Genomic DNA, 23,643 nt, shown 5'->3' on the forward strand with positions numbered 1-23,643 from the left:
TTGCAATTTAAATTTTCTTCCTTGGGAACTTCCCTGAAGCTCCAGTGGTTAAGACTCCACGCTTCCACTGGAGGGGGCACAGGTTCGATCTGCGCAGTGCAGCCATAAATAAATAAATAATTTTCCTTAACTACAAATAGATTTAAAATGTACCTTCGTATTATTTATAAGCAAGTCTTAAACTTGATGATATTCAGCATAGATATAGTGAAGATATAATGATACCGCCAAGGGTACTCGGTGAGTTTGATGCACAACTGTCACCTCACTCCATGTGTAGCTACAGGTAGCTATAAGCTATTAGGGTTTAGGCTGTCAGTGATATCTACATGAAAGTGTACCGTGGAATTAATAATAATGTTAAACATTTCTTGAGCACTTACTATGTGCCAGGCCTTCTATTAAGCCCTTTGCATCACTGCCTTATTTAATCCTCACACGATGCTATTAGAAATGTACCACTCTTACCACCTTCTTAAAGAGGAGGAAATTGGACCTTTAAAACTGAAAACATTACTACTGTATGACCCAGCATTTCCACTCCTGGGTATTTATCCAAAAAAAAATGAAAACACTAATTCAGAAAGATACATGCACCCTGATGTTCAGAGCAGCATTATTTATTACAGCCAAGATATAGAAGCAACCTAGGTGCCCATCAACAGATGAATGGATTAAGAAGACGTGGTGTATACACACACACACACACACACACACACACACACACACCCCTATATATACACAATGGAACATCACTCAGCCATAAAAATGAATGAAGTTTTAGAGGGTATTGTGCTAAGTGAAATAAAGACAGACAAATACTGTACGATATCACTTATATGTGGAATCTAAAAAATAAAACTAGTGAATATAACAAAAAAGAAATAGACTCACAGATATAGAGAACAAAATAGTGGTTACCAGTGGGAAGAGGGAAGCGGGGAGGGGCAAGATAGGGGTAGGGGATTAAGAGGTACAACCTGCTATGAATAAAATAAATAAGCTACAAGGATAGATAGTACAACATAGGGAATATAACCAATATCTTATAATAACTATAAATGGCATATAACCTTTAAAAATTGTGAATCATTATGTTATACACCTAAAACTTATATAATATTGTACATCAACTATACCTCAGTTAAAATACTTTTTAAAAGTGCTTTTAAAAAGGTCATGTAAAATTTGCTGAAGATTCTAGTTAGTCCAGTGATGGGCCAGAATTTGAACCCAAGCCACCTGAATCCAGATCCTGAGCTCCCGACTCTAAGACCAGTAGAAAGGTTACGTCCCTCTTCTCTCTCCTTCCTTTACCTCTCACCTCGTCCAGACCAAAAAAATGTGAAAGTCCAAAGCAACTCATCAAAATAATAGATCTGAAATCTGATTCAAACTCAGAAAAAAAACAAAAAAACAAAGGGGAATAAAGTAAATAAGAGAAGTGTTCTTAACCACAATCTAGTTAACGTCCTCACTGGATTAGTCAACACTCCATCCCCTGCAGAAGCAAGGCTGGCACAAACTTCTTTCCTATGTCCACATACTTTTGGTTAATCAACTTCGGAGTAACCTACCAAGTACTGATCCCAGTCACATCAGATGAGAGGGTTACAAGGTAGATATCTTCTTCCAGCCCTATTACATGACACCATAAAATGTACAAGACTTCTTTTTAAAAGCAAAAGAACTTTATAAAACAAAACAACCCAGAAGAATAAAAGGGGACCAGTTTGGCTTGTAGGCCCTGTACCTAGTAAATCCTGTCAGTTCAAAAATATATCTCTAATATAAGGAAATCAGTGAATGACACTGTTGGAAAGAATTGAACTTACTGTAAAGTACAAGGCTCATTTCCTATGGAAAATGCAATAATTTATTTCTTTAGTACAAGCTTTCCAGTAAAGAATGCCCTTGAACTGAATGCCTTGCTGTGACTGGCCGCACACTCTACCCAACAGAATATATATAAGCAAAAAGGAAACACGCTGTCTAGAAAAAAAATACACAATTTCCTTCTATTTCCTTTTCTAAGTAGAACAACTCTTCTTTGGGGAACAAATCGGGGTCTTATAACAATTAGCTACACAATATTTTCCATTCTCACAGCCAGTAAAAACTAGAAATCATGAGGGTCAATGAAGATGGCCCAATTATTCCCAGAAAGGCAAGGGATATGTGGTGGGTGCTTCACGTGGGCTTCTTATTCAGCATGAAGATCAGGTGCCTGGAATCCAGATATCCCCCAAATGAGCAAGAATCCATTGAGAAAATTAAACACATAGAGATCCTTTAACTACTACATATTTTATTCCAGCTTGGCTGAAACATCGGCTGTGTGAGGATGAGTGGTGGAAAATAAAGGCATAAAGGGAGGTGGGTATAAACTGTGGGGACTTCGAAGAGCTAGGGAAGGTTGTAATCAATTCAGTGGCCAGCTGTGGATCCGTAGAAAGTTTCTAGGAAGAGCAGTGATGTGACTGTACCCTATGCAGGTTAACTGGCAAACATAGGAGAGCCAAAGGTAGAAAAGGTGAAAGGTAGGAAGACCAGTTAAGAGGCAAGATATGGAACTTAAGAGTCCATCTACGGATAAGTGCCTGAAGGGAATGTGGTGGACATATACCATGGAATATTACTCAGCCAGAGAAAAAAGGAAGTCCTGCCATTTGCATGATGAAATTTGAGGACATTATGCTAAGTGAAATAAGTCAGACAAAGACAAATACTCTCTCTCACTTAATATGTGGAATCTATAAATACTAAATGTATAGAAACAGACAGTAGAATGGTGGTTGCCAGGGGCTTGGGGGGAGTTGGGGTGGGCGGAGGGAATGAGGAAATATTGGTCAAAGGGTGCAAACTCCCAGTCATAAGGTAAGCTCTGGGGATCTAGCATGGTGATTATAGTTTACAATGCAGTATTATTTACCTGAAAGTTGCTAAGAGAATAGATCTTAGATGTTCTCACCACAAAAAAAGAAATGGTAATTATGTGAGATGATGGAGGTATTAACTAATGCCACTGTGGTAATCATTTTGCAATACATAAGTCAAATCAACACGCTGTATTCCTTAAACTTACACAAGGTTATATGTCAATTACATCTCAATAAAGCTGGGTTGGGGGACAATTGATGGAAGCTGAGTGCTGGTTAAATCTCACTGTATTTGCTTACAATGCGTTTCATTTCATTTTAGCAACATTAATCTCATGACTTCAAAGAACTTACCTATTTCCTATTCTGTTGCCTATAAGAAAGTTTATATAGGTTTTTCTTATTGATGAGTTCAATGGCATACGATGTCCTTTTAGTTCTGATGCTTAGAAAATGGCAGACCTATATTTGATATGTATGCCAATACCAATTTAGTCAACACTGTGCTCACTAGAGTATAATGGAATAGGACTTTTTGACTTCTGACACTAGGTCAAAAAAGGCCTTGCTTGCAGTTTTCTCCTCATTTGGGAAAACACCCTCTCTGGGAGCCCTGAGTGTATGTCAGAAGGCTGACTTCCCACCCTGAGACCACCAAGTTAGAAAGGCCATGTGTGTGGGTGCTCCAGAGGACACCCCCAGAAGCACCCAGACTTCCAGCCAATTCTGCAAAAGCACCTGTGAGTAAAGACGCCTCCAAATTCTACCCCAAGCATGAGAGGTAACGCCCAGCTGCTTGAGTCCTCCCAGCTGAGGCCCTAGACATCCTGAAGCAGAAACAAGCCTTTCCGTTGTGCCCTGTCCATATTCCTGACCTAAAGAATCCGAGCTTTTTTGTTGTTTTGTTTTTTTACATTATTAAGTTTTGGGGTGGTTGATGAAACAGTAATAGGTAACTGGAACCATATGTCTAACAAGAGAGGTAATAAACCCATTGGTTATGGAGCCCACACCTGGAATATGATACTTAGTTCTGGGTGACATATTACAAAAGACAAAAAAAAAACAAGCATACTCAGAGGAGAAGAAGAAGAATGTTCCTTCGTGGGAAAAAGCTGAAAGGCTTAGAGATATTCAAATCAGAAAAGAGAACAAATGGTATATGTTAATTGCCTTCAAATATCTGAAGAGCTATCACAAGTAAAAGTAATAACAATTACTCTGTATATTCCCAGGAGGGAGGCCTAGGAACAGTGAACAGAAGTTACAGGGAGTCAGATGGAAGTGTTTTCTAATGTTCAGAGCTTTCCAGGAAAGAAGAGGCAGCCTTAAGAGGACGTGAGTTTCCTAACATTAAAGGTAATCAAGCAGTCTAGATGATCACCACCTGGTGGGTAAGTTTGGAGAGAATTCATTTATTGACCAGAAGGTTGAATAAAATGCTCTTACTTTAAGGTCACACTGTAACACTGAGATGTTTTTAATCTAAAGATCATCCCCATTTCCTTGTGCTAAGAAATCTCATCCCAACACATGTTGAGCAGAGGGAAAAAAATACAAGATGAATAAATTGAATGAAAGGCAATACCAAAGTATAAATAGAAAGGGATGCAGAACTCTGGAGGAGAGAAGAATGGAAACTAACAGGAAAATACAATCCAGCAGAGCAGCAAAGGGACTTCAGAAAAAGATGAAGCATGAAGATGGAACCATGGAAGAGAGAAAAGCAAGGCCAAAGATGCCATCATAGATGACCCAGGGTAGAGAGGATGCCCTCATCTTTCTTGAGAAATGGTTTTATTCGTTTTTAAGACTTTTTTCCTCGGTCAGTGGGAAAGACAGACCAGAAGAACATGGTAATGTAGCAGCATAAAGAACCAGGTTCAAGTGGTAAAATTAACAAAGCTCTTCAGTGGTCAGTGAATTTCTGGCCTCAGAAAGATACAGGATCTGTGTGCCTATGGGGTCAGGTACACCTGCATGGAAGCCACCGTCAGTATGTAAGAATCACTACTAAGGGAAGCAAGAAAAACCGGTGCGTGAAACCTGGTTTCCTAACAAAGGCAATGGGAAAAGGAAAACACAAACCACCTAGAAAATGAGATATTTCCAAGGCCAAACCATCCCGGCAACAACAACAAAAAGAAATGAAAAGAAAGAGTTAAAAAGTTATCTCATACACATTTCATCTGAATTTTATCACCATTTGTAATCAACTTCCAATGTTTCATAATACCCTTTAACCTTAGTTACTCAACCCAGGGAACAAGTCATCTCATTGTTACCCCATTTGAAGGAAGAGTGGAGACTCTTTTCATGTTGATAAGAGATAGAAAAAGGAGACACTCCCAGGAAAGAAAAGTGTTTTGAGGAAACTCCTGGAGCCTGAGGGTAAGAGGTGGTGATAATATGCTTCTTGCCTTAACCCTTTCAAAGATGCATCATATCAGAAGTTAGAAATTCATGGAATCGATCAAATAAAAGTCATTTATTAAAAAAAAACAGAAATTTTTCAGTACTAAAAAAGAACAGAAATTTTATCTTACTACTCACCCATTTCCTAGGTCTGCCTCTTGGCCGTTTTTCTCCAGTGGCTTCTGCTTTCTGCAAAATGAAAAAGGAAGTTATATCGTTTCCTACCTGACATTTCTTATAAGTGCTGCACCAAGGGACACATTTCAAGGAAGAATGTTCTGGTTTGCAGATAAGGTATTAAGATTGCTTTAAGAATCTCTTTCTCCTTGAAGGTTCATCTTCTCCATTTTTCATTGCATGATGCAAAGAGAGATCTACGCAGCCCTCACCCCAAGAGACTCCCCTGGAGTAATCTCTGAAATGCATGAAAATGCTTTTTAAAAGCCATTTTGCCCTTATTTCTACCTGTAATTAAAAAAAATTATTCCCACATATCCATAATTATGTAAAGTAGACTTTTAGAAAATTAATGTTTCTTAAATGATGATTTTTCTTTCCATATCACAACTAAAATTACCAAAATTAACATTGATATATTACTGTACAATTTACAAACCACTTCTACCCACATTGTTAGGCAAAAGCAAATCTAAATGTGAGTGAAAATATATAGGCTTCTAACTCAAAAAAACAAATATTAGCACACTTCTACATAGTTAATTTCCTATTCCTTGCCCCAAACAAACACCTGTCAATCAGTTCACCCAAAGCAGAGAGAGAAAAAAAAAAGCTAGCAGAAATCATCAATGTTTTTCTCTGAGATGGAAACAAGGGATGCTAAAAATAATAATTAATAAACAATGTATATTATTAACAATTAACAATTCCACACTCAACACAAACCTGACATGAATATATTTCTAACTATCTTAACAGTTTGTTCATTGCTTTACTTCACAGAAGATTTTTCTGGTATCACAGTTGTTTTTTTCCCTTTTGAGTAAAATTTTAATATTATAATTTCCCTGTGTTTATCACGCCTACTCCAATCCCCAAATACACCAACACACACATATCACATGCACTTTCTATAAAAATACACGTTTATAGGGACTTCCCTGGTGGCGCAGTGGTTGAGAATCCGCCTGCCAATGCAGGGGACACGGGTTTGATCCCTGGTCTGGGAAGATCCCACATGCCGCGGAGCAACTAAGCCCGTGTGCCACAACTACTGAGCCCGTGTGCCACAGCTACTGAAGCCCACGCACCTAGAGCCTGTGCTCTACAACAAGAGAAGCCACTGCAATGAGAAGACCACACACTGCAATGAAGAGTAGCCCCCTCTCACTGCAACTAGAGAAAGCCTGCGCACAGCAACAAAGACCCAACACAGCCAAAAAAAAAAAAATACATGTTTATAATTTCCATTTTCAGAGTAAAGAAAACTTAGTACATCCTCTTCTGTGTATGAGAATCATCTCAAGGCTATATAAACACAAAAACACAGGTAACCTGAGCCAGGATAACTCATTTTGCAGTTTACTTTTGTTACCTGGGTTAGCAGCAAGTACTTGGTACAACGATACTAAAATTACCTATTATAACTGTCTACACTGCCAAATGACTCTCCTTTCTCCCTTCAATCTGGTAAAAATAGATGGAGATAGGTGATAGATTGATAGATACACAGAGAGATACAAAGATACACAGGTACATAGACAAAATAAGATTTTTAAGTCACAAGATTTCTCACCAAATATCTTCCTGACCTATCTAACAGGTTCCATGAATTAACCCAAACTTTGTATGATTATAATGTTAGTTCACATTTATTGAGCATTTAAAATACCCTAGGCACTGGGCTAAGTCATTCGCATGTGTTATTTTAATCTTTACAACAGCCCTCCATGTAAGGTAGCTGTTATTATTTCTCTTAGTTTGCAAACGGGCAATTAAGTCTTAGAAAGGCTAGCTGAATAACTCAGGTCACACACAAAGCTGGTAAATGGCAAGCCTGGGATTGGAACCCAGTTCTGTTGGACTCTAAAGCCAGGGCTCTCACTGTCCTGACAACGCTACCTCCCTTTAGGTTACATGCATTTGCTGCTATGAGGAGATATTTTAGTTAACGAAAATTGTCACTGACTCAGCTCCACCTAAGAGTCAGATTTGGGCACTCTGAATCATAGTAGTAGGGGTTACTACTTTGAGTGGCTCCACAAAGGAATCATTCCTTGTCAAGGGTTAGTGGTCCTGTCTTACCTTCGGTCATAAGGGCATGAGTTAAATTAAGTGAAAGCCAGGAGGGCCCAGTGAATCACACCCTCTTTCTGAGTGTTGTCTCAGGGAGAGAGGGAGATCTCAAAAGGAACACAGATTCCACTTTGGAAAGCTTAGATTCAAATCCCTGCTCTGCCATGTTAGCTTTATGACTTTGGGCAGGTCCCTGAAAACCTTAATTTGGTTTCAGGTGTGAAATGGAGATAACACCTCCGGTGAGGAGTGAGGAGTGAAGTGGCTGCCGTAAATGAGGTGCTCGATAAATGTTCTTTCACTCCTAACCAGATGGAACTCTTAAAGGGAAAGTTTTCCTTTAAGTTAGTCCAATCTCATAGAAGGTTCAATCAATGCAAATATTCCATTACACCCATAGATCACCTTAAGAATGAAGCTTTTAAGAGACCCTCTGGCTAGTACATCACGAGTTATATGAGTACAAAATTCCCTAATACAGAAGTAGTGTCTGATTTACCCTTTCGGAGCAACTGTAAGCTTGCACAGTTTACTCAGTAGTAAATAATACAAACATGGAAGATAGAAATCCTTTCTAATGGGCATGGGGATGGTAGGTGGGGTTGAGAGTAGGAGACTGCTGATCTTAAAAGCTAACAGTGCTACACCAGGCTTTTCTGTATGGTGGTTATGTACCGGGGCCATGATGTGATCCGGGTGTATCTAAAGTCTGTTAAGAAGAGGGTTGTTTTCTAAGAGGGTTTCACTGCATTTTAAAGTTAGAGAAAGCAAATCTCTCATAAGAGAGAGAAAGCCCTGCAAACAAGAGGACTTAAAAACGAGCATCCCATTTACAAAAAGTCTATTCAAAAATAAAATTCGCACCATTAACTAAAGGGCAAAATATCACGATTATCACTTGGACTTGTTAAAAGCAAACTTGCTCCTTGGTCTTGGGGCCAGTATTACATGTAAACTGAAACCCTCTTCTGAGACGACATCTAGAAGAAACACATTAGCTGTGCTGTGTGTCGTCGATCTGGGAGGTTTTCATTGTTCCTTAAAACCCACATTATTGAATCATTCTGATCAAACTTCACAAAAGCTGCAAAACCAGTTAGGATTTTCCTTCGTAAACCAGCATAGATCCAGGAATTTTACATATTGGAAAACACTGGCTTTAACTTTTTTCCCTGTGTTTAATGCTCTTCGGAATATTATTTTTCAATAGAAAACAAAACATTTCGGGGGCTTGTTTTGTTTTTAATATGTTAACATATGCAATACTGTGTAAGTGTATATTTGGTTTTCCTTAGCCAGAGTGGAATTTGGTTCCACACTACAAACCCATGTATAATTCAGACAATAACTTATTCTGAGTACTTACTGCTTATCTCAGGGCGGGGGAGTAGGGAGAGAGGGTGGGAATTCTGCATTTGTAAGAACTGAATTTCAGACTATTATCAGCCCTGTTATACTAACGTCTGCAACGATCATATGTTAAAAGTATTATTCCCTCCTGGCTTGTCTTCATTCTTATTTTTGCCTTTTAAAAAAAGTGTAAGTTCAGAACTGTGTATTTAATTTTATAAGATGCTTTAGAAGCAAGTTCATGAGGATTGGGGAGACTATTAAATGGGAAATGTAATTATATCTTTCTCTAAGAAGTTTTGGTACTCCAGGCTCTTAAATGTATGAGCACTAAAAAATTAATTAAAAAAGGAAATTCATCTAGCAAATAGAACTCTTGATCTTGGAAACAGTGCTTAGCATTAGTGTCTGGTGCATAAGATGTGCTCACTGCATAATTATTGCATGAAGGAAGGAAAGAAAGAAACACTGGTGTTTATATCACCTGTGTGTTTCCCTGTTGTTTCCCTCTCACCTTTAGAATTCTACAGCTTGGTAGGGCTTTAGAAGACATTTCATCCAGCCCCTTCATTTAACAAATAAAACAACTTCTGGGTGTGCCATGATCTCCAACGTCATAGCCTTCTGGTTTATTTGGGGGCCAGGAATGGGTTGCAGTAAGCACATATTGCCAATCCCTTTATAAGCTTGTAGTGAACTCCCCTCCGAAGATTTCTCAAAACCTAACTTACAACCTACATTTCTGGTTACTGGAGAAAACATAATCTACCTTGTAGCAAATACTTTATGAGATATTTGACACCACATAACAGTGGAAAGATCATAAGCTTTAGAATTAGATTTGAACTCAAGCCCAGGTACTCACATTTACTGGAGCTGAACATTAGACATGTCACAGTTTACATCTCTGAATCACAGTTTTCTCATTTGTGAAATGAAGACCATAATGCCTACATCAAAGGATTAAAGGAGCTAATGTATATGGAAGGTAAGCCTGACAAAAGCTACAGCATTTAGTAGGTAGTCAAATGTAATTTCTTAACTCCCTCCATATTTTAAAATGTTACCCTTAAAAGGAGTACCTCCCAATTTTGTAAGTTTCCAGTCAAAGTACTGAGTGATTTTCTGAGCATTATCTTATTTAAGTAGGGCAGCTATTACTACCCCTGTTTATATGGGCGATTAAGCAATCTGCCCATGTTCTTAAGTGGTGGAACTGAGACCCCATCTGATTTCAAGGCAATAAAGGGTCTGTTCTTCTGGGAGACAGTCCCGTACAAAATGAAGTAGCCATGGGGAAATTTTTTAAAAAACTTCTAGGGTGGAAATCAAATGAGTAGTTAAAAGTAAAATATTTCCAAGTTTCCTATAAAGACATAGACAAGAGCTGAGATTGGGAACCAAGCGCATTAGCCAGTTCTGACTTCTGGGTCAAATTTAGATAGCTATTAATTTTTTGCTATTCTAAATGCTCACATCATACTGTGATAATGCATAAAAACCAGAATGCCCCACTCCAAATCAATCAGTGCATCTGTATACACACACACACAAAAGAGCTAGAAAAAGATTTGGGCTTAGTAGTACCTGGCTTTGTTTTCATGTATCTTTCCATGTATATATATATATGACTAAGACCTGCTGACTTTAGAGCATAGGGAGCCATCGAAAAACAGTGTAGAGTCACATTTTATTTCTTTTAGTAGCTCTTTCAAAAATATAAAGAGTGTAAATCAATGTGCACTGGCATCAAAATCAACTGGACTAATCAGTCACATTAAATGTTAAGTAATTGTCACTTCACCTTTTTGCTCATCTAGTTCTATGGGTTTCCAAACTGTACATGCAACTATTTTTAGTCTTTAAAAGACATTACAAGTTTGCCATCGCTACATATTTTCCAAAAAAGAAATAAAAGTGAATTCTATCATCCATTGTAGTTCATGCTCATTTTCCCCAAGGAAGTCCTTGTTGTCAACTCCCATGTCATTATTTACACATGCCTGTCTTCACCTATACAAACATGAAATTAAAGCCAAGGCCAAAATAACAGGAAAAGTTATTTTCAAAGTTTAGGATTCTCCTCTTTAACTGTTCCTCTCCCTCCTTTGTAATCAGAAAAATCAATAGCAATGATATGAGAGTTCATAAGGGCGACCTTCCGAGCAAACTACTCCCTACATTATCCTGGAGAAAAAAATGGCTGTGACTACTCCTTGCTAAATCATTTAGAAGATGCCATTCAGCGTTGTTCAGTGGATTAAAGCAATATAGAATAATAAAGCAGCAGCCTAAAATGGAATCAGTTCTCCATTCACCTTTTTCTCCTGGTTGGCACTATAAAAATTCAGAGCTAAAAATCTCAGCATCTAGGATATAAAATTCATTGTTCCACCCTTGTGCCAAGCTATATGGTTCCAGAGCAAGCTCTGGAAACTGCAGAAAGTCAGCTAACGAGATAAGATGGGTCTGAATGATTTAACTGACATAAAATGCTCTTCAGCATCCATCTAGTCTCAAAAAAGAACCGAAATGCAACAGAATACCAATCTGTTATGTTCTCTTGAGCAAAATGATCTGTTGAGACCTTGAGATAAAAATGAACCAGAGCTGGAAGTCAGTCAAAGTAATGAGGGGCTTTTGATGAAAAAGTTCAGAAGAATAACTGGCAAAGAATGAGATCTCTGGGTTCCTTGAAGTAAAGTGATTTCAGAAAATAACTCAAATGTATTTGAATCTTCCATATTTGGATCATAATCTATGATGACTCAAAGGCATTGTGAGAGAGAATTTACTGATACATTAAGGCTCGGTCCTCTCTGGCAAAGTTAAGTGAAAAAAAAAAATGAGTCAACTGTTTAGGTAAGACAGCCTAAAATACCAAGATAATGGAGACAACAGTTGGGCTTTACATAATTCCACCTGACTGGATTTATCTGTATGCTTAGATAGAGCCCTGAGTCCCAGTGGAAGTTACTTGCCCATAAAAACACAGAGGAACTCAAAATAACTCGTACTAGTAACATAGACGCCATAGGCTGGAATTGTATGACAACTGCCTATACCATCTTTCCCTGACTTACCTATAACGATGCCTTTGGTTCCCCTCTTCAGCTCGACCTACTATATCCCGTAAAAAATCATGTCCTTGCTCCGCATCTATGCGCTAATATTTAACTGAAATGATGAGGAAAACCCATTCTCTCATCCTAAAATATCTGTGCTTGGTGTTAGTAATCATTTGTGAAAAATCAACCAACCTCCTAGGAACATGATTAGAAAAGGAGCACAAATCTTCCTCTATAGTATCCAATTCGTATCAAGTCTTCTTTGTTTAGGCAAGTGGAAAATATAAATTAGGTGTCTGCCTGAACACATTATTTGAAGTATACTTTACCTAGATGGTATTTTCATTTTGTACTTTGCTCTTTATTTCTCTTCACTACAACCTAAAGTCAAAAGGAAGTTCAAGCAAATCTGTGATATCATGAAGTAGGGCTATCTCACACCTGAGATCTTTTTTATACGCAATTCAACCTATTAAAATTAATTCAATCTCAGAATTTTTTTTTTCCCTAAAAGTACCTGAATGACAATTGGCCTGACTTACAGAAGAATTTGACTTGTGACCTTAAAAACTGGAGAATTAGTGAAAGAAACCCCTCCAGTGTTCTCTCATTAAACAGGCATAACAAAAACCCTAAACTAAACATAAAGGAGATGGTATCTTTCTTCTCTCCAAACATGAGAAATGTGAAAATACAAAGTATTTCCATCCAGCACAAACAGGAGAGGAAAACAAAATAAAACAAAAAGGAAATTAAGAGCCAACTGGTCACAGGTATACCTCAAACTAAGACATAAATAAAAGGGTCAAGACACACACACAGACACACACATACTCACACGAATAAATTATTTATTCAGGAAAACATTAACTTCTGATTTCTTTTATTAAGATAACAATATGAAACTGGTTCAGGGATGAACTTTGAGCATTCAGATTGGTGTTCTTAGGAATAACTAGAATTTCTACATAATGGTTATCCATGGGAATTTGTCATAACGGAATAGAAGCAAAGTGAAGAATAATTATCTTCTCTTCCAAAAGTTCCAGGCATAACAAATTATGTTTTTATAAATGTTTGTTTTATATATTACACAAATCAAGTTTATATTGAATATGACCTGAAATTAAAGTGATTGCTAATTTAGTAGTCCTCCACTTGGTCTTGCAACTTTCCTCATGCATTGTCAAGTGTCACACTGCTAATTTTCCAACAAGCAGTTTTGTTTTCAAATGCCCCAAGGCCAGTTACTGGGTCCAAACACAAACTTTGTAAGTAAAGAAACTCCAAGCAGCAAGAAATTTTAAACATACAACATCATCAGTATCCCAGTGTACACTGTATCTCCTCTAATTTTAGAGTTCTGTTCTCTTATATACTTACCAGGTTTTGTTATATAGTTTCCATTTTGGTGAGTCTCAGTTTGCAGGAGAATTCCCAATTTATTAATCATAGAAGACTTCTCATCTCTACTCTGGTCAGTCTAGCATGTTATGAACAATGTAACTTTTTCTAAAAAAGATAACTTTTCAAAGTCCTAACAAAAATATGTTTTGTTAGAATACAACATATGTTTAATAAACAAATATATGTTTGATAATCATGTTTACATAGGGTAGTAGCAAACTCAATAAATACCAATTCGAAAGTGAAAATACCTTAAGTTTACACATGCCATGAACAATTCATCAGTGTCATTCATTATTTTGCAAAGTGTTATCTTCTCCAGATGAAGCGTAATTTATAAAACTGAAGAAATGTAACAGTCAGGTTCTGAGCAAAAATACGTATCCATTTTTATTAGAAAGGGGACTTTTATAACAGAATTGTGTGAAATAATTTTGTCTGGAAGAATGAAAGATTTCAGAGAAAAATTTCTTTCGGAAAAAGAAAGCCTACTTCTGTTTTGGAAGTTGTAATACTATGTGCATACACATGAAGAATTATCAGAAAGATGAATAGCCTAAGGGTCATTTATAAATGCCTATCACCAAAGTAACTAAAAATAAGTCAAACCTTACTTGGGAAGAAACCAACTTTTTGTTATTTTGCTTTAGGTGGTAAATTAGGCACAAGTCTCAGCTTTCCTTTTGTCAATAAAGATTTTGCTAGTCAGTGGCAAACTTTTCAAACTGAAGAGAAGGTGATGGAAGCACCTTTTTACTCGTTCCAAAAAAAGAGTAATACAGTAAAATATGAGAGGTAATTCATTTTCCCTTTTTTTGTATTGAATTTTAAATAATTTATTTATGATGAGATTTACAGATTTCTTCCTGGGAGATGTTATGATGCATTTTTCAGAGCAATTACATCATAGTTTAAATGTTTGTCAGCTAGCTACCAAGATATTTCTTTGCCATTCCATTAGAGTAAAAGTAAGATAAAATTAACTTAATGCAACAAAAAAAACCCCTATGTTAAATTGGCCCTTTTTTAAAATTGAATAAAGCAGGTAAAAAAACAAATAGTAAGTATTCATATTAGTAATATCAGATTACACAGGCACTTTTAAATGACAAGATAATTTAGAGCTACTTCAATGTTTAGTGATTAAATATGAGTACAATTAAATCTTCACTCTGAGAAGCAGTTCTATTTAAATATATCAGAAATCTGCTCTTTCAACTCTGTTCAAGACTGTTAAAACAAAACAGAGAAGAACTCATAGTTGCTCCCTAAATAACTTTATATGTATCACTGGTTGCTATGGAAGTCTACAACACTGAAAACTATCAAATATAATATGGTAGGTGCTCACACTCACAGAGAAAACCACACAAAACATTAATCCTCAAGAGATGAGCATACAGTCATTTTCAACAAATACTGTACATGGTGTACTCAAATCGACTGTAAAGATTTATCAAAACTTACTTCTGAATTTTGAACCTTTGTTTTTAACGAGCATACAAACCCACAAATAAAATACAGAAACTTTTTTTCCGATTTATTTGTAAAGCTTAAAAAATGTGAATTTTATCTTCACCTTCCCTTCTCTGTCTACGCATTGATCCTGAGATATTTCTTCTTTGTTAGCTCAAATACCACCAAACATGAAGTTTTTAAACTGCAATTTAAAATTTATAAAGAAAAACACTGGAAATTACACTTGGTTGGGTTCTATCCTGCCCCAAAATATACAATAAATGAGTCAAATACTTGTTTAAAAAATTTCTCATTGTCCTATTCAGAACATTTCTCTATCACCTGAGGTGGAAAGCCTTTTGAGAGATTATGATATATTATATTGTAGGTTTATTGTAAACAAACAAGGTACTTTATCAGCACATTTAAAGCAGTAAAATTAGTGAAAATTTTTTTCCAGAATCCCATAATTGGATTTACTTCTAATTATCATCTATTTGGCAAAGTACTTAACTTTAATAGTGGGATTTGGTTTTCCAATAATCATGTAAATAAGCACAAAGTAAATTAATCTTTATTATTTTTTAAGGAAATTGCAAAAACTTCACCACCAGACAAAATCTATAGCTTTGATTTGTTTTTAACTATTTCACAACTGGTGCAAATCTTAATTGTTCATTCTCCACTCCCCCACCTCCCCCTCCCATCTCCGTTTTAAGTTTCTTATTATTTGGTGATTGTTTAAAAACAGCACTGTAAGCATCTTCATGAACTTTTTATACTAAGTATCTGCTTGAAAATCTCACCAATATTAAAGGTAGGAAATGAGTCTTGGGTTACCCACTTGGGAGAAATCCTTAGGTGCGGATCTAGAATGGGAAAATTACAGGGAGGTTCCTCTGGGCGTTGAGAAAATTGGGAGGACGTAAGAAATCTCACCTTTTGAGCTGCTTTGGAGGGACTCTTGTTTTTGCTGCCTTTGGGTCTTCCCCTTGGTCTCTTAGGAGAGGGCTCACCGGTTGGCTCCTAGTTTCGGGGGGAAAAAAAATGCTGCTGTGGCAAGAATGGCTGAAAGAAATTGACCCTGACTCTATAGTTGTATTTTCTGCCTGTGCTGCTCAACAGAACTGTTGGAACACATTCAGTTCAAGCATAAACGGATGATGATGGTACAGAGTTTACAGAAAGGGGAAATAACTATACTTGTAATCCAAGAATTCATAGAGGAAATTCTATTTCGCATATGAAAGCTAGATTCTATTTCAACCCGAAAAAGGTAACAAAGGCTGACTGTTCAAAGGTTGCTTGTTCTAGAAAGAAAGTTATACATTTTAAGGTGTAAAATATGCAAGGCTGTGTATTTGGCAACGCATAGAAATAATAAGCATTTTACACAAATACTACTCTCCACTATACCAGCATTTTAAACAACAGAAATATGAAGCTAACATCAGAAATATTTCAACAATCTCCCATATTGAAAAAGGTGGCTTTTGATCATTCTGTATATCTATATTGTAGGTCAGTTATAACTCAATCAACACACTGAGTGAAATACTGGAGCAATTATCCAAGTTCTTCAACTTAAAATAACTCCATTCCTCCTGAAATTTCCAAATAATTATGGTAAATCTGTCGTGGGAGGCTTTGCTTGAATTATCTAGGTAATTGCTTCAATTCTTCACTGCCAATTGGAGATGTAGGAATGGTCTCCAGTCTAGATTTAAATGTCTTTTGATAAAAATAAATATTTTCTCCAAAACTTTCTTTTGAGAAAACCCTTATGGGGGTGTACCGAAGAAAACTAATAAAAGGGATGGGGGGTGGGTAGTAAGGAGGAATGGGAGTGTCTGGGAAGGAGAAATTGAAACTATCAATAGGTTTAGCAAAACTTTAAACGGCTTCTATGCCAAGTAGTAAATACTCAAGTGGTTAAGAGAATGCGATGATTAATATTCCAGATTCTAAATATTTATCCAGTGAATCATCAATTTACATCTCATTCAGATTCGGTTATTAAATGAGAATTAGCTTAAAATGCATAAAAGTCTTCAATGAAAATTCGCATCCTATTTAGAGATTCTGAGGAAGGTTTCCTGCAAGCTTCTGTGGGACCACTAGCTCCAGTGGGCACATCCGGAGCAAACACATAGGAGACACATTTTTCTTTCTTTGTGAACTCTGCCTTAACTCAAAGGTAAAACCTCCAATCACCTCCAGACCCCACTGCAATTTCTTTTGGATTATTTTTTGGAGGTGGGGGGCAATTAGTAGTTAGAGTGAGCCGGGTGGCGTGTGGGAAACAAGAGCGGGGGGAAGGGCAGTGACTTCCTGGGAGGTGTAAAACAGGATCCTAACGCGATGTAAAGTGTCGCCCGGGCAGAGCGGGAAAACTCAGGGGCCTCTAGATTGGCTTGTTTCCTTTGATGATTTCAAAAAGGTACAGCAGTTTTTCTAAAACGCACTGGCAAGCAAACATTGTTCGCCTTCCCCACCTTGCTCTCAGGCAGCTTTGGGACTCTAGGATTATTTTCTAATAGGCCTATTTGCCATGAAGGAAGCGCTTTAAGGCTAAAGAACGAAGAAGTAGCTTTAAACCCCACGGAAGCGGAGTTTAAATGTTCTCAATAGACAAGTCCCGCTCCATCCTTGCCCGCGGAGGCTTGGAAATTGCTGCGAACAAAACCCCTCCACCCCGGGCGCTGCGCGCAGCTCCGCAAGCGCAGGCTACACGCTTAATTGGTTGCATCCGCAGACAAAACCCTCCACTCCGCGGGGTCCCGGGCGCCCCTCGATCGTCCCCTCCCAACCCCCAGTCACTCGCTCTGGAGAAGGACGTTTCAGGTCTGCAGCTCTGAGGCGCGGCACCCAAGGCAAAAGGGGGACTGGGCGCCTGGCGAGGAAGTGACCCTAGCTACCGTGCACCCTCTCGGACACTGCTTGCCACCGCGCCCTTGGCTGAACTACTTAATCCTATCCCGTGGGGACCCAGGGTCTCCTGTAGCCAGCCCCTTTCCTGGGACACCTCAGCAGCGGCCGCATTTAAAGAGCCCTAGGAGAACCGGGCGGGCCCACGAGTTCTTTGTCGGGAGGGCGCGAGTCTCAGGCCACCGAGAACTTGGGGAGGGCGCCAAGGGGGCGGCTGCGGCGCGCCAGTCCCCGGCCAGCGAGCAGCCCCAGTTGGCGGGAGAAAGAGCCTCCGGCCCCCGAAGCTTCAGCCCCTCCAACCCTGACCCGCCAGAGTACCCTTAACCCCCGGGCCACTGCAAAGCGGCTCGGAAAGTGCCTGGCGAGCCCCGGCTTGTCGGACCCGGCCGCTTCCCGTCACCAGGAGACACCGCGCCACTCGGGCCGGGCACAATAGCGAAAGTCCGAAGACGCGCTTCGCCCGACCCCGCCTCCAGCCCGCACCCGGCCGCCCGCCCGCCGTGGCTCCCACCTCCCGGCCCAGAGGGGCGCGGGCGCCCGGGGCTCTGCCGCGCACTCGCGCCGGGACTCCGTAGCTCGCCCCCGCGGCGGCGTGCGGCGGCCGCGGCGGCTGGACTCCCGCGCTCGGGTGGCCGCGGGGCGCGGGGCCCTCGCGGAGGGAGCGGAGGTGGGCTGCTGCCCGCACCCCGCCCGCGTACTGACTTGCTGCTGCTTCCTGGGTCGGCCGCGTCCTCTCTTCTGAGGCGCCGGGGCGGCAGGTTGTCCCTGGGCTGAAGTGGACGGCTGCCCGGCGCCTTCACCGCGTGCGCTCATCCTGCCTCCCGCCGCCGCTACCGCTGCCGCCGCCGCTCCTACCGCCGCTGCAGCCGCTTCGCCTCTGACGCCCGGAATCTGCCCAGCACCTTTCGGGAGACTGCGAGGTAGGGCTGGAGAACGAGGCGGGTTGGGCGAGAGCTGGCGTGCGGCGAGGGCTGCTGCTGCTTAGGCTGCCGCCGCTGCCACCATCAACACCGGACGTCCAGCGGCTGCCAACAAGAGAGAAGAGGGGAGGAGGAGGAGAGAAGGAGGCGCTGCTGGTGGCGGCGGCAGGGTGGGTGGGTGCCGGAGGTGGAGGTGACGGTGGAGGTAGCGAGAGGAGGCGGAGAGCGAAGGAGAAGGAAAAGAGGGTTTCAAGTTGGGAGGCTACCCTCTCAGTTTGGGATCAGAAGTTGCGGTCACCGGGAGCACTTCGGAAGCGGCTTGGAAAGGGAAGAGACTTGGAGTGAATTGTGTCCCTTGAAACGTTAGGCGGGGAAAGAATTCCTCCTCCTCTTCCCCCTCGCTCCGCGCTCGCAGAGCAAGAAAGAGAAAGAGAGAGAAAACAAATAGCGCCTTGGGCAGTCGGAAAGCAGAGGGAGGATGGGGAGATTCTGCCGGGATCGGGTCGGGCACTGAGCGCGGGCAGGGGACGGAGCGGTGGGTGGCACCGCGCCTCCTCGGGTGGCGGGAGCGGGCGGCAGCGGCACCGGGGAGTCGGAGGGGGACGGGCTGATTGCTCTTGCGTCCTGCACCAAGCGCGCGCTGCCCGGGCTGGAAGTTTTCTGAGTTCCTGCCCCAGGATTCAAGCGGGATGAGAGTGTGTATGTATGTGTGTGTGTGTGCGTGTGCGTGTATGTGTGTGTGTGTGTGTGTGCGCGCGCTTGGGGAGGGGGCGGCGGGATGGGGGGGAGTGCCCACCTCTAATCGTGGGCGGATAAAGGGGAGGGGGCTGCGCCCTAGGAAAAGTAGGAGGAGGAGGGAGGCCAGGCGGACCGCCGAGCCAAGGCGCCTGGCCGTGGGCCAGAGGCAGCGTTCGAAATACAGCTGCCTCCGCGGCGGCGGCGCCCGGGTGCCACCCGGAGCCCCGCTCACGTGCTCTCGCCCGGCGGCGGGGTTAAAGGGACAGGCCGGGGATGCCGGGCCGGCTCGCCGCCGGCCTCGCCCCACCCGCCGCCCGAGGTCGCCCCTGGCCGGCTGTCCTAGGAAGGCGCGGAAATGTGGCTGCCCCCGGAGCCGCGTTTACGGGCTTGGCCTTTACCTGCACCTCCACGATGCGGAGCCAACACTCTGCAGGAAGCGTCTGGCTGCACGCGCGGCAGAGTTCTCGTTTCCTAGGAGTGGGGATCGACTGAAGAGGAGTAGAAGCAGGCCCCCGCCGCCCTGTTCTGCGTTGGAATGCCTTCCTCGCAGATCGCACGACCCGTCGCGCGCGCGCGCGCGCGCACACACACACGCGCGCACACACACACATACACACACACACTCATACACAGACATGCTCGCAGATCCACACACATACGTGCACTTAGACACACGTGCACACTCCCACAGCACATGCAGGCATAAACACACATGTAAACAAACACGCGCGCACTTACATGCACACATGCACGCAGAAACACATGCACTTTCACAGACACAGGCACACGTGCAAACAATATGCACACAGGCACACGGAGCGCGCCAAGCCTCTTTCCTGAGCTTTTTTTCTCCGGGAAAAACTGGAGGCGACGCGAAGTCTCCCTTTGGCTGGCGCTATGCACCCGGGTTCCAACGCTCGCAGGGTAGAGGGGTTGCCCAACGCGGGGACCCCATAGCTTCCTAACTCCACAGTTGAGCCAACTGTCCAACTCTCCCTTCAATTTACCTCGATTTAACCTTCTCCCTAGGAACTCCCTTTCTGCCAAGTCCTAATTTTATAGCCTGGACTGTTTCTGAGTTATGTGAACACCATAATGACCACAGTCCGTTTTAAAAAGGTGGAGTACATTTTAAAATGTACCTCTTTTCATCCTTGAATAACAAAAAGCTCTGAAAAAATTAGGTTGAGATTTTCACACATCACACCCAAAATTATTTTGGACCAATTCCAAAATAAAAACTTTCACCCGAGGAAGAATTTTTTTCCTTCCCCCAAATACAGACCACCGTGGAATAAAAACCGCCTACTTTACAGTCCTAAGTAAGGCGTTCGGCACCGCCAGGTTCCTCTGTGCCTGTGGAGGGAGGAGGCGCGTGTAAACGTCCGCCTCAGGCGCGGCAGCGCTGATTGGTCCGCGTTGCCATTTTAAATCCATTTCCAGTTGCCCTTTGCAGAGCTGGGACACTTAGCTGCGCGTCGAGTGCCCTGCAGAAACCCAGGGTTTCTCCTGGGTCTGGGTAATCCTAACAGTGATGGAGAAGGAAAGCCCCCATCCCTCCGGATGGAGCCCTGCGCTGACTGGGGAGGGAGGGGTCTCACAGGAACCAAAGGTTTTCTGCCAGGACTTGGCTGAAAGATGGTATCTTCATCAAAGAGATTGAAATTTCACGTACTAACGATTGCAGGGATGTTTCCTAACTGCCAAGTTTGCACATGCTTTAATGTGATCACATTCGCACAGTGGTGTGCACATTTTACATACACATACAAAACGGGCTTCTCGTTTGTTTTTGTTTGCTTGTTTTTGCAAGGACTAGAGATAAAATTCTGAGGGTGAATGTAGGAGAAATCACCGAAGATTTCAGCCAGCCAATTAGAAATTGGAGTACCTTATATCCTCGGATTTTTCTAAAATATGCAGAGGCCGGCAAGGAAGGGTTTTCAGAATTTTATTTTTGCATTAATCCTTGACTGGAAGAACAGCACAGAAAAAAATGGGGGTGAGAGCCACTTGTTTTCAGACTACTGTCACTTTGCTATCAGACTCTTCGACCCTTTTTGAATTTATAACCAGAAGGATAGGAAACAAATATTGCAGCAGGTTTTGTCTATATCAGTTTTATATATTTTCATTCCTGGAAGCTATATTTATTTGTTTTCTAGTTACTGTATGTTTTCTGTCCTCATTTCTCAACTGAAAGATCACTATCATCTTTGAGTTCTTCCAGTTCTAATAGACTTTAAAAAATGTATAATATCTTGCTCTCTGTGTCCTGTTTGTATGTAAACTGCATGTAAATTCCATGGAAGCAGGTAGTATTTCTAACACCTCTTTTCTGCACCAGTTGTGTGTAGGTAGTGTTCAGTTCATAATAGATTTTCGGTACTTACTAATTTACTGCTGTGACTGTTACTCTTTTTTTTTTGTTTGTTTTGTTTTGCGGTACACGGGCCTCTCACTGTTGTGGCCTCTCCCATTGCGGAGCACAGGCTCCGGACGCGCAGGCTCAGCGGCCATGGCTCACGGAGGCCCAGCCGCTCCGCGGCATGTGGGATCTTCGCGGACCGGGGCACGAACCCGTGTCCCTTACACCGGCAGGCAGACTCTCAACCACTGCGCCACCAGGGAAGCCCAACTGTTACTCTTAATAAGTTACTATTTTACAAATGTACCACAGGATGAGAAAAGCATTACATATATTAAAATAACTTCAAAATTATTTTGATTAAAAGAAAATGCATCTGTGATGAAAATATTGGGGTTCCCACATTGTACTTTATCATATTTAACCTTTAATATATTCATGAGTTAAAGAATGATTAAAGGAATTTCTCAATTATAACTGATTGAATTAATCATGGATAATTAAACAGAGATTTATTAAAACCAGATACTTTGGAAGTGAATCTATATAGGGTCACAGAAAAAATATAACTAATGTTTATTGAACAGAAATAGCATACACACACACACACACACACACATATATATGTTCAGCATATAGAAGCTTAGTATAGCACAAGGCAAACACATATTTCTGAAAAATACTTCCAGTATTTTAACATGAACTCATTTGTACTGCTCAAACTCACAGTTTTAGTGATTTTGTTTTTTAAAAGATGCTTAGTATTTAACGAAATGCAGGAATGATAATCTCTAGGAGTTTCCCTACGGAATCACCAAGAAAAAATATACAGGGCCAAGTTAACATTTTGGTAGGGGAGGGCGGGATGGTGGTTTTGGACGGGCCTTCTAGTCCCATAGACAAAGGGTCACCAAACAAAATAAATTTGTCCCCTCATTCACTCTACAAACATATGTTGAATTGGTTTTGCAGTAATCTCACCTATTATTCTCTCAGGACTCAGGATTGTAATTCATTCAGAACTGGAGAGAATCTCTTTGGAGACAGCTAGGTGCTCATTTAAAATCTATTTACCTGTTACATTAAGCCTTTCATTTACCCTTACAAACATTGATCCTCTTCCGTCTAATACATAGTGTCTTCAACAAACAGTTATTGAATACCTAAAAGCGCTAGGCTTCACAGAACATTCTTTTTGACAAAAGTCATGGAAGTGGAACAGAAGTGGCATAGTTTCATTTCCATGTCTCATCTGTTGACATTGTACTGTCAGCCCCAAACAATCTTGGTCTAGGTATACAACCCAGCAGCTTTAAAGTCAGATATAGGAATGGTTGCCCTCCTGGTGTACGTGCTGTGCATAATCCCTGGGAATATAATTTGATGGATTTTACTCCAAAGATTAGATTCTATTAGATGGTACAGTTGACCTTAAGATAAGGAAATTATCCTGATGAGCATGACCTCATCATATGTGTGCTTTTAAAGCAGAGCATGTTCTCTAGTTGACTTTAGGGGAGGAAGTTAGAGATTTGGAGCTCAAGAATGATTTGACTGTCCATTGTCTGTTCAAAGATGGAGAGGACACATGGCAAGGGATGTGGGGAGCCTCTAAGAGCTGAAGGCAGCCTCAGGCTAACAGCCAGCCAGGAAACAGGGACCTCCTTTGTAAAACCACCAGGAGCTGAATTCTGCCAACAAGAATGAGCTTGGAAGTGAACCTTCCCCAGAGCCTCCACTGAGAACTCAGCCAGGCCAACACCTTGATTCCATCCTTGTGATGCCCCCAAGCAGATAACCCAGCTATACCTGCCTTCTGACCTACAAAACTGTGAGCTAGTATGTGGGTATTTTAATGG

General features: G+C 41.3%; 1 protein-coding gene across 1 annotated transcript; it reads right to left on the minus strand.

Moving 5' to 3' along the window:
• Positions 1 to 1,204: 1,204 nt before the first annotated feature.
• Positions 1,205 to 18,571, minus strand: HMGA2 (high mobility group AT-hook 2). Its single transcript, XM_060167034.1, has 4 exons — positions 18,461 to 18,571; positions 15,770 to 15,856; positions 5,433 to 5,483; positions 1,205 to 1,267 (listed from the first exon to the last, which is right to left on the minus strand). Exons 1-4 carry the CDS (start codon positions 18,569 to 18,571, stop codon positions 1,205 to 1,207), a joined length of 312 nt encoding a protein of 103 aa, XP_060023017.1.
• Between the last annotated feature and the right edge of the window lie 5,072 nt (positions 18,572 to 23,643).

Source organism: Lagenorhynchus albirostris, chromosome 11 (assembly GCF_949774975.1).
Source record: "Lagenorhynchus albirostris chromosome 11, mLagAlb1.1, whole genome shotgun sequence".
In the NCBI taxonomy this organism is placed as follows: domain Eukaryota; kingdom Metazoa; phylum Chordata; class Mammalia; order Artiodactyla; family Delphinidae; genus Lagenorhynchus; species Lagenorhynchus albirostris.